The sequence below is a fragment of the Stegodyphus dumicola genome, chromosome X1 (genome assembly GCF_044657685.1).
Source record: "Stegodyphus dumicola isolate Sdum_Otavi_A_Nest chromosome X1, ASM4465768v1".
Classification (NCBI taxonomy): Eukaryota; Metazoa; Arthropoda; class Arachnida; order Araneae; family Eresidae; genus Stegodyphus; species Stegodyphus dumicola.
Window position 1 is genome coordinate 249,809,825 of NC_140780.1, and position 12,927 is coordinate 249,822,751.

Consider the following 12,927-nt stretch of genomic DNA (forward strand, 5'->3'; position numbering starts at 1 on the left):
CCCTAAAATGGAGTTTCAATCAATTCATTTTTAGACCAGTAAAGTGTAATATCAGGTTTCAGTGTTATACCTTGTGAAATCAGTATGCCTAAAAAACTGGTTGAATGCCGCGATTTTGTTCTTGATTTTTAGTTTACAAGGTGTTGGTTCATATACTCGTCTTCAAAACCGTTAGTTTCAGTAACAAAATGAAGCACGAGCAGTTCATCAAAAAATAATTCAAAAAAGATAAATGGGTTTGAAACATCTGTTACATCTTTCTTTATTCCTGGAACCTACTACAAAAAGTAAATGAAAACGGAGGACACAGAATAAAAAAAAATATTTTTTACTCAAACAACACCAGCCAATACCGGGGTCATTACTTTCATCGCTTTAGACACACACCTCTCTCCAATTTCTCCACACACTTCTCTGAATAGTATCCTCCTTCGCATACTTCGTCAAGGTCATTGTGATGTTGAATTCCAAAGCTTTGCGAATAATTTTATGGGTAGCAGTGCAAAGCAAATGATAGTAGTTTGCATGTGGTGTATATATACGCCCGTGGCAGTTAACGCATCGGCTGCACAAGGCATATATATACACCTGCAGCAGTTAAGGGGTTAAATAATATATATACAATATTTTTACCTATGTTTTGTTCCTAAAATATTAAATAATATCTACATATATACAATATTTCGTTTAAGTTTCATTCCTATAATAAACTGTAAATGCTGAGCAGTTCTTTCTAAATTAAAATATTAACAAAAATAATATTAAACTCTTGAAACAACATGTGGGCTTAACCCTTTGTTGCTCAGTGTTCCACTACATGGAACACCCAAATTGAATCACTTCTGAAACCGTTACATTCCACCGTAAATGGATAAAAATGCCTTTACAATATACGTCAAACTTCTCTTTTTAAATAGTAGATGGCAGCATATCACAAGGAGACCCAGAATTTTCATTTATGATCTGTTATTAAAATCCACTTATTTTCAAGTAATTTTCTATATTTTTTTGTGACGCAAAAAAAAATTTGTTTAAAAAAAATTATGTATTATTTTAATGGCTGTACTCTATATTATTTGTTATATATTTTTTTACATTTTTCATACAAAAAGCATGTGCAGAATCATTAAATAAAACACTGCGTCTTTTAGTGGGAACACTGTGCCTTCAGCGATCTCATGCTATTACGCAGAAGAAAACATCTGTTGTATATGTTTTCTATTTACATTGTTTTGGGGGAATGAATTCAAACAAAGCGGTCTTGAGGGGTGAGGTGTGGTTTGCGCTATGAAAGCCTTAATATGGGCACCTTGAAATTTTTGTGAGCAGTTTTCAGGCGGGAATTTTATCAGTAGCTTGAGTCATCCTTACTTAGGGGAGCTGCGCAAATTATTTTGCTATCGCTTTTTAGTCTCATTCCTGTTTATTTACAATAATTGTGTAGATATTTTTTATGTATGTATATCTTATAGCTTATTTTCATTATTGTTAATATTAATTGCAGTTAATTTTTTATTATTAATTTTCCATAAATGGCAGGAAAACTCTTTCTGAATAGGAAAAAGTTTCTTTTTCTCTTTTTACTTTGAATTCTAAACATATTGTTGCACAGAACAGAAGCCGCACAAAACAAGTTTTTTGTTCAAAACCTGCAAAGTTGGTTTGTGCCTCTATCAAAAAGATGTGACATGCTTTGAAAATTTCACGAAGCTATGAAGTCGAAAAATTTGTAAATATTTTGTATATAGGACTTGTGTATATACATATATTTATCTCATTTATCTATATATACTCAAGAATATTGTGTATATCCAGAAAACCATGTATACAGCCATAATACATTGTTTTTTCATTACTATACATAAGCTTCTACTAATTTCCGTGCTTTACTGCAATGCTCTCTTAGTCGCACTTTTAAGAGCTCTGGTGGCGCAGTGTTTCACCTCATGGAACACCCACAGAATTAAAACGGTAAGTGCAATTTTTACAAAATTTTATCTGTATACTCCTTTAGGCCTATATAGACTGCATACAACTTTTCTTGTTGAAATACCGACTTTAAAGTGTAGTGCACCCCAAAGGGTTAAACGAAATTTGCTTGAAAAATATTTGTTCAGTCAAGATACGCCATAAAATAAATATTTGTTCAGTCAAGATACGCCATAAAATAATTTTCAACCATAAATGTTTTACAAAACACACAAAATTATGTTTATTTCACTAAATACACATCACACACAAGAAACTTCAATATGAATTTCATGCTGGTGCACAAATGATAGAATATTGCAAAATATTAATAGAATTATTAATATTTTATGTATGAAGTAATAATGCCTCAATGAACAAACATTCATTGCAAGATTATTTTTGCACAACAGATTGGAAGCAGAACAGGCATATCTTTAGCAATAGTATTTTCACACAATAGAATAGAATGCTTTTTCAGAACAACTTCTTTCTCAAATGCTAATTCTAAGTAAGATTACTGTTTAAAGGTAATTTTCTAAATGACCCATGCAAAGATCTGATAATACTACACGCCTAACAAATATTAATTTAAAAGTCAAACAACAAAATTCAGCATTATATTTTCAAATTTGAAAATATAAAGCTGATTTTTGTTGTTTGACTTCTAAATTAATTTCAGTTACTTTCCATCAAAGACATTTAAGAAGAGAGCTAGTGCATGTTCTCAGTACAGATAAATAATCCCCATTACATAAAACAAAACAACAGCATTTGACACATACAACTTCAGTTTTTTAAAAATTAAATCTCCATTGCTCTATTTGTGCAGGATATGGAAAGCAATAAAGAACAGTTTGTATAAAAACTATCTTTTCCTAAGTATTAAAAAAATCAGGTTGACAAATGTTTACTTTTTAGCAGGTACCGTCTTCTGTAAATTCCACAATTTAAGTGTATGATCCTCAGATGCTGTAATTAAAACTGGCTCAACAGGGTGGAAAGCTAATGCTCTTACTCCATCAAAATGGCTGTAAATGTATATAAAAAGCAAAGTTATTAAATTGAAGAAAAGGTGCATACAACACAATTATATACTACACCCAAAATGTTTCAGTAAATATAACCATTTAGTAAAACCATTCATTGACAAAAACCTTTGTGAAGTACACAATAATCAAAATTTGAGTATTGGACTACTACAGCAAAATAGCAATTATTTGAAAAATGACGTATTATGATGACAGATTGAAATTTCCCACATTAAACGTTTCATTAAATTTTTTCCATCTCAACACATAATAAAATATATAAATTTTTCCCATCTCAACTCAACATATAATAAATCATTCCTTAATTCAAAACTTATCAACAGAAAATCGCAGTAGTAAATTAAATTTTATATTAGGAGATATAATAGACACACTCATTTCATAATCAACTGTTTCAGTGTAAAATGCATAATTTATACAAATAAGGTTGACTGGACACTACGTTACAAAGCTATATACAACAAACACTTTAAATATATGTACTATAATATTAGAAAAAGGGGAAGTGAGTGGCAAAACTGTGGGCTGAAGATGCACTTATAATTTACAGACTTTTGCATTATAGCAGGTTTCTAATATTTTTCTGCCACTGGATAGACAGCTTGTATGATTTTGCCTCTCTTTATATTACACTTCTGTTTGTCATTTATATTCTTGCCTGTATATAAAAAAAAATTTAAAACAAGAGGCTAAAAATTTTTAGAATCAAGATTCTTGTATCCTTAACATTTCACAACCAGAGTGATTGTAAAAAATAAAGAAAAAATTCAGAATTTCATACAGATCTCAGAAATCAGGATGATTTCTATCACATTTTTTCCTTTAGAATTACAATCTTTTAAATGGGAAAACCTTGGCCGACTTCTATTTAAGTTCAGAATCACTGTGATTCTTCAAATAAAAATACTTTTGACATATGATTGCTTCACAACTTATTACTTGATCATATGGTTCTTTCAATATAATAATTTTCCTACACTTAAAACTAGTGGGCCTTTAAAACTCCACTCCACAACCAACTACCAACATTTTTAATGCAACTGGAATGCCATGACAAAAAGGAAAGTAGAGGGGCATTTAAGGCTATACATGAATTTATTAGTTGCAGAAATTTATGTTTTATAGCAAAAATGCTCTCTCTCCCTCCCCCCTTTTTTTGCTTCTGAACAGTTTTATAGGAATGACATTTTTCTATTATGAGACAGAAAAAAACCAAAAACTCTTTCCTTTTCCTGTAAACCCCATGTTCTCTAAATGTGGATGATTGTCTCTAATAACCATCACATCCTTTCCTGGCAAAAATTCTGTGTCACATTTGGAAGCAAAGAATACATAACCTCTCCATTTCAAAAAAAGTTACATCAAATCTAACCTGATACACATATGACAAAAAGAACAATATATCTGGTCTCTTTATGGTGGAAAGATATTCATCGCTGGATATTTTTAGGAGTTTTCTCACCATGTGATGACAACTGCTGAATATTTTTAGGAGTCCTCTCATCATGTGATAACATCAAAGATGTCATCAAAGTATATCAAACTGTCCTCTGCCACATCTCATAATAATTCTGAGAAGCGAAATTGTTACAGTATTTGCAGTATTGATACACAGCAGCTGACTAGTAACTATGGTAAATAATAAGAACATTAAACTGCCTTGCTATTTTTCTCAACGAAAGTTTTAAAGAGAAATAACAGCTGAATATGGGGAAAAAAGCTTTTAACATTAAACTTTTATTTTAATAATTTTGAAGAGGTTTCCTCATACTTAAATGACAGTTTTTATGCAATGATTCCTTTGTGTTGTTAGTACCTTACACTAAAATACATGCTCATCATGTTTAAAATGCAGTTTTCAATTACATGCACTTTCTCAACCCGGGAGTTCAGAATTGCTCATAGTCCCATAGGAATTATATCATAAAATGGGAACACTAAAATGCATTTTTGGTGTGTTGCAGAACATACTTAAACCAATGATTAGTATTAAGCACTACATGTTTGAGGTTGTTATTCTGAACACTGATTTCACAAACACAAGAATGTACAATTTCGTTTCATATGTTATGCATATTCCTCAGTCTATTATTTCTCCAATAACATGCAAGCTCCTAACTGCACACTGTTGGATGTATTAAATGCTGTATATCTGAGGTTATTTTTCTGAAAAATAATTATTTTGAAGACTGAATATACAAATACAATTCAGGTTTCTCCAATAATGTACATGTTCTTAATGCCAACAACACTCATGCTTCAAAAAATGATTATATTGAAAAACCTAAAACATCTTTTGTTAACTGTAAACATTTAATGCCCATTCCTGATATGAAGTTTAATCTACATTATACTCTCATTCTCCCATACCTGCTTCTAAACCCAATAACACTATACTTACTGACATTCAGACCTTGATTTAGCTGCCCTTTGTTTTGGTTCACTTTTTTTACTGCACTCACAACCCAACATCCGTGTGCATGGCAACACAGTGACACATTTTAGATCACATTTCTTTACAATGCCAGTTGATTATGGACTGTCCTATAAAACAGATTTTTCAGTTCTGAAATCTCTTATAAAAGATTTACAGCGATAATTGGACCTCATTAATACACTGTTACAATTCATTGTTTTTTTCACTTTCAGAACCTATCTCGGTTTCCCTACGAAAATTAGTTTCAATATACTGACAGTCTACAATAGCTTAGTGTAATTATATGATGATAGAGTAAATCAGGTTTGTTTGCTGTATTTTTTACAGTTGCATAATTTTAGAAATATTTTTTAAGTTGTGTAATTTTGACAAATCTAGGGGGACTTTCACAATTTTTGGTTGAACTTATAAATCCGTTTTGTATCTCCAACAGGGGTTAATATTAGACAACACGCTGCTGAAGTATGATTAAATATAGTATTGCCTATACTTGTACATATGCATTATACGGATACTCTGAATTCATGACTATTATTCTTGAAGTAAGGATGAATTTATTTGAATTAATATGCTGACATAATATGAAACATTTTTACGGCACACAAAGCAAAATGTACAATTTTCGCGAAGCTATGATTGTGCGCGAAGATGTACTCACGATTATAAATGGGGAAATTTTAAGAATTCCAAGAAAACGTCTAATGATATAAGATGTTGGATATCCATGCATATTTAATTGCTGTCCAAAGTATCTCAGGAGCAGCAGAACGAAAAAATTAATGGAAAAGGAGAAAGAAATATTAACACTTTTAATGGAAAACGACAAAATTAATGGCTTTGATAAATTACTAATAAACAATGACATCAAAATTAGAGAAACTGTGAACAAAAATACGAAATTCATTATCTATAAAAGTTCTGATGAACTGTTTGTTACGTTTTTGTCTATCTCCATGCATTTAAAAATGCTTGGTTTATTCCTAGTATATGGTACACTCGGGATTTCGCGATATCGACATTACAAATGTTTTAGCGAGCCAGATAAATATTTTTTTTGTAAATATAGTCTTGTGAACATTGTTCGTAATTCTACTCGGTTGAAATAATTCTTCTATCCCATTTAAAAAAGATTCTATTAAATTATCAGAAGACCCTTCGAAAAGTTTAATGCCATTGTACAAGCCACTGAAAAGTTTAGACTGAACTGCTGTTCGAGAGATTGACATTGCAGGTACATATTCACTGTATGATTATATAAATGAACAATCTGAGGTCGAGGCTTGCATGCTTTGGCTAGCTGCCAAATTCGAACAAGTCAGTTAATGGCGGAATAATTTCAAGCTCCATTTTATTTTCAGAAATATTTTCTTCATGGTTTTTTAATTTACTGTCGGAATTAAATACTGGAGAGCTTCACTACAGCAAGAGAACAATGGAAAAGAATATAATGATGGTAGTTTATTTTGAATGGAGCAGAAATCATGGTGGAAATGACAAATTTCTGCTTATTTTGTTTGTGAATATCTGCTCTACAATGCAGTGTGGTACGTCCTACAGTGAAATAGTGTTCTGTTTTGGTGTTTTATGTTTTTCTGGTGATTAAACTTACATGGTGGTGTTCCCCAATCTTCAGTGATCTAGCGGTGCAATATTTAGATACACAAATTCAGTTATCATGTCCTAAGTGTGATATCGTATATCACACATATTAAACAAACAGCTTGGTTTTCAGACTTTCTGCTTATAAAAAAAATAGTGTTAAGGAAACATTAGGATTACTATGAAATATTGTAATCTATAATTATGCAATATTTAAGAGTGTAATATTAAAAACACTAAATATTTTTTATTGATTGCAAATTGTAGTTTTATTACTTGTCATTTGGTAGCTTTCTTCCAAACACTGTGTAATTCACGTTTTTTTTAAATATTGCCTTTATGTATGTTTATTAGATTATCTCAATAGATGAATGCTGGAAATTAGGTTTTATTTTTTTATTAAATTTAAGTATATTTCATTTTCTTCGCTTACTTTTTAAGTGCTTGTGATAACAAAGAAATTCATAACAAAGAGAAACAAAAAGTTTCACCGTGAGATATTTAACGTAGTTAGCTTACTATCGTATACTATATTATTTGAATTATTTCTGTACAGTATCAAAAGAAAAGTTATTGATTATAAAAAGTGCATGAAATGATTATTGTAATATACCACTATTCTAACACGTAGAAACTAATAGCAAGTAAATACATTTACATATGATCAGAGAAATGGTGTTAAGAAACAGCAGCATTACTAGTAAATACTGCAATCCATAATTATTGCACTTTTAATTGCTTACTATTTAACCCTCCGAGCGTTACGAGTTTAGCCCTGAAATTTCAAAGTTCCTCAAAATGTCATAAATAAGTGGTATTTTCTTGATTTTAATTAAAAGATGAATCTCTCATTTTGTACCTTGATTCCTTTTCTTTCAATATACATCCAAACCGAAATCAAATACATTAAAAGCTAGCAGAAATTTTCATTTGTAATATAGGAGGCAGTCTTCTATACGGGATTTTCCGGCCGTAACACTGAGAGGGTTAAAAAATACAAATTTTTTTTATTAATTGGAAACTTTACTTCTGTTATTTTCCTTCTGCTATTTGAAATGCTACTATTTAATGTTTTTCCTTAAATAGTGCTGTCATGTATGTTGTTTGTTAGGTTATTATTTCATTTTAGGTATGAATATGGGAAGTTATTACATTTAGGTATATTTTTTATCACATTTATTAACTACTTTATACTGTCTTCCATTTGCATATCTTGGAGATATAGAAGTTAATGGTTATATTTTTTACTGTAAAATGCGAAAAGTCATACTTGACTTCAGGTATACATTTGAGATTTAACAGAAATAAATGTGATTATGCTGTTATCAGAAACGCTCTTTTTTTACCCACATATGTATCTTTACTTTTATTTATGTCTAATTGAGTTTTATTTACTTAAAACCTACTATTAATGTTATATATATATAATAACCACTTTTATAATTACTCTCACTTAAAGAAACAAAATTGATGAAATCTTAAATAATTGTAACTTAAAATTTAAGTTATTTAAAAAATACAGTTTAAAGTACTGAAAATAATTAAAGCTGTTATTAATTATGCATATTTAGTCTAAAGAGAAAACATTGTATTATGTCCTGATTTTCCGGAAACAATAAAATATTTAAACTTTACTAGATAAATACAAGGAATACAAAATTTTAAAAAAGAAGAAAAATATATTAATTATTAAGCCTATTTTTCTGCATAAATCAATATGTAACAGAAGGACATAACGACATTTTCACAACTGTTGCAAAAAGGTGCAATTTGTCAAACATTTAGGCGTCTTTATGATGTCATGATATGATGCTTTCACAACCAAAATATCACCTGTGAAAGATGCAATAATGATGTCTATACGACAAAAACCGCATCTGCAAAGACGTCTTTGCAACAGTTGCAAAACAGTGGATGTTCGCAGACATCTGGACGCCTTACAGACAACATATTGCAAGGTTTTTGCAACGACATCTGCAACGAGATTGCAACGTCGTTATGACATTGCTGTCCTACTTGGGATCTATAACAATATCTCACTCACATACAGCCCGAATTTTTTGGATTAGGATGATCTTCTGGATCATGAAAATCATTGTTCACAAAATGCAAGTACTATTGATTTCAGAGTACCGATCATATGACAATCTTATGAAAAAAAATATTTCCACTGATGTCTTCTTAGTCCAATATATGCTTTTTTCAGCTTTTTTATTATACCTTGTAAAATTGACTGCACAAGGACACATTTTATGTGGTGGTTCCATTCTTTTCTGCCTTTCAGTTTCCTTTTAGTAACATTACCTGATTGCTCAGCATAACAAAATTAGTCTCTTTTAGATCTTTTAAAAACCCTATTTCATAATTTATAAAATGTTCAAAATACTGTAAAATGCCTGAACTGCCTAGAAATGAAATATTAACTTTAGGCAATGATTTGAACTGAAAAAGAGGACAAATATCTGGGACATCTGGCAAAATTTCACTCCATTGATGGCCTGGTAAAAGTTCCGCAGGATTGTCACTGTTATCACTGTCTTTAAATTCTGATACTTAAGAATCAAAAGTATCTGAAAAAAAAAAAAAAGCTGTCTTCTGAATCAGTTCCCAATTTTTCAAGAATTAAATCCTCTCGTTCACTTGAGCTACTTATTTTACAAATATTAAACATGAAAAGATGAGTACTGAAACTGAATCCTTTCAAAACATGTTCTAACAGAAATTTTTTTAACGTGAACATGTTCTAACAAAGTTTTTTCCCTAAATCTGCATACTACTGCTGTACAATCAAATTAGAAGTACTGTGCTACCATCTGTGAATGTACTTTGTAAACAAAATCAATATACAGGCATGATAAAAATTGGAATCCCCATGACCTTTTTTAATGCAAATATGGAGTGCGAGATTCAGGTGTGACAAAATGTACTGAAATCGGCTGCCCATACAAAAGATGGGCGCATAAGGGGTTAAAATATCATGAATGATTCTAAACATTTTTATTTACGAGATTATTGCAAAGCCTCGAGGGCTACCTGCTTAAGGGAGGGATGCTTTCATGGTAGACTTTCTAAGGGAATTCTTGTACATACATTACACATAAGGAAAACACAAAAACACCCATGCAGCCAGCCTATTTGTGGGATTCAAACCTCAGACTGAAGACTGAACTACCAGTGTTCAGCAACTTTTACCACTCTGCCGCTGGTGCGCCTGTTGACGTTTGGGAGTTGCTTCTTTTGCAAAATGAAAGCATTCTAAACAGCCATGTTTAGAAGATTTTGGAAAATTGCTGTATAATATTTCTTTTTCTGGGTTGCTAGATAACAAACTAGAGCCTAATCATCTCCACCTATTTTTATGTTATAACTGATAATTACAGCTGGTTTTATAACTTTATTAGTTTCACACCAGTTTGCAGTATCAATTGAGCTAAGTGACATATTTTTCATCACACCATCTCAACACAGTTATTTTGCCATGCTGGAAAATGGCAATTATGCCTTTTCAAAGTAAGTTTGTTGAAGCTCTCTGGTTGAAACTCTCTCATGCCAATTAGGACAGTGTTTCAAATACACCAGCTTTCTTTTGACTTCCAAATTCTGATGATTCCAGGGACAGATAAAAATTCTAGCAATTATACGATAAACCACAGCAATCACACATTAACCTTTTATCAAAAAATGGTCCATGAGTGTCATCACTAATTTTGTAGCAGGTTCACAATTCTCAAATTTTTATCAAATGCTGTACTCTCGTGTAGACATACTCATACTGTAAAGATACCATAACTCTGCTTCAGCAAGTAAACAGTTTTACTCCAAAGCAAGCTCTTTTCAAAGGTACATAATTTACCTATGACAGTCTGCCTTTGAATAACATCAAACTCTTGTCAATGCTGAGATTATTTTTCGGTTTATAAACACTTGACAATTTTGTCATCAAGTTAGGAAAAAACTGGCAGTATTTTTTCAAGTTCTGCAACTGTATGTGAATTTTCATCAAATTTATTATTACTATACTGTTTTGAACTTTTACCCTCTCATTAACATTTCTCCCTCTTCTATGAAATGTGTACATCCTGGGCACTCGTGTTTAAGGTCAGTTTGCTGTATTTCAAATGTTTGCATCGTTATACAGCTAGCAGCAAATTACAGGAAAATACATTTGGTAAAACCATACATTTATATACATGCACAGCAGTTGCGTGTGCACGTTTGAAAGCTAAGAGACGGGTACATCTAAGATCAAGATCAGTAGTAGATTGGGCTTTATGCCGAAGTGCACGAACTTTACAACGCAATGTGCTAAGTGTAATTGGAAAATAGCGGAAATTGTTTAAATTTAAATGTTTTAAGACATGACAAAAATAGAACTTGAATAAATGATTCATATGCTGAAGGGGGCTAAAGACATTACATTACAGCAACTGTAAAACATATACAACGCACTGCATACTGTATAAAAATTATCATAAACATATCAATATATACAAACCTTCGAAGAGTATATTTTGCATTCCATGTCTTCCTAAATGCCTCTTTAGCTGAAGATATCTAATAAATAAAAGTATATACATTTAATAAACAAATTGTCGTAAAAATCATTTTGATCACTTTAGAATGTAATGAATTTAAACTATTATGTAGTAAAAACAAATGACTGAATATTTCAGATATTGGACCTGACATCAAATTACAATGTTAACTTTATAACATGACAATGTAAACTGCAGTGATTAAAAAATCTTCATTCAATCCAAAAGTGGAAGTAAGACACTGCTGTTTGATCAAAAATCTGGATTTCTAGTAAAACGTGAATTAAGCACAAAAATTCATGCAGGGTTCGTAGCAACATTTTAGTTAAAAAAATAAGCACCTGTCTAATTACATTATACACAACTGCATAACCTTAAAAGAAAAATTAGACTTGTAATTTAAAATATGAGCAATGCAATATTTATTAAGAGAATGAGCATTTCCTCAACCATGGAAAACAATTAACTTTTTTTTTTTTTAAAATTTTAAATGACAGTTCAATTTACAGAATTAGTTTACAATGAGAGAAAAAAAATATGAAGAACTAAACTATATTACAAGATTTAATGATGAAATTTCAGTTCAAAATATAGAAAATAAATAATAATAAGCTATATTAATTGTATTTGTTTGGCACCTAATAATAAATACAATTTATTTTTCCACTCATATTAATATTTAAATAATTTAACTTAAATCAAAATTCTGAACATTTTCTAAATTTTCATTGCATAACAGTTTTCCCTTAACATATATTCCAAGTAATTTAAGTAAAAAAGAGGCACATTTCTGAAATCATAAGACGGGAAATTGCTTCATGCAGTCATCCTTTAACAGTAAAAGCTTAACTAATTTGCATACTCGGAAATTGCCGAATATTCCGGATAGTAACTGAAAAAAGAGGAGTGGGGGAGATTGTAGCCGTTCTTTAGATTTCTCGGCTAAATAAATGATTTTGACATTTCGATATGTGCATCATATAAAAATAGACCAATGGAACTGAGAAATATTCTGCTTAGAAAGCACAGTAAAACTCTTTTAAGTGTTCCTAAACTAATCTCAAACTGAACATTAAAATTAATTATCTCTGCAAAATACTGCAAACGTTAGCTGCAAACTTACAAGTGCTTATAAGGACTTATAAGCACTTGTAAGGACCGCTACGAACCCTGTCATGGTTGAGATAAATAAAAACAGAAGGGAAAATTATAAAGTTAGATAATTTTAGTCGAATTAAACTTTATTTTAAAATACTTTGATCAAAAACTGCTATTTTATGTTATGGAAAAATATGCTAAGCCAAATTTCTATTATCTGAAGTTAAAGAAAATTTAA

At 30.7% G+C, this 12,927-nt stretch overlaps 1 protein-coding gene across 5 annotated transcripts in view; it reads right to left on the bottom strand.

Annotated features, from left to right (window-relative positions):
* The window catches only part of Cka (Connector of kinase to AP-1), a 164,991-nt gene that overhangs the window by 47,936 nt on the left and 104,128 nt on the right, over positions 1-12,927 (bottom strand). For all 5 annotated transcript variants that reach the window (XM_085807428.1, XM_085807430.1, XM_085807431.1 and 2 more), the window contains 2 exons: positions 11,552-11,610; positions 2,883-2,999 (listed from right to left, as the gene is read on the bottom strand). In XM_085807428.1, the coding sequence (XP_085663554.1) occupies positions 2,883-2,999; positions 11,552-11,610 (176 nt within the window). The remainder of the gene's footprint in view (positions 1-2,882; positions 3,000-11,551; positions 11,611-12,927) is intronic.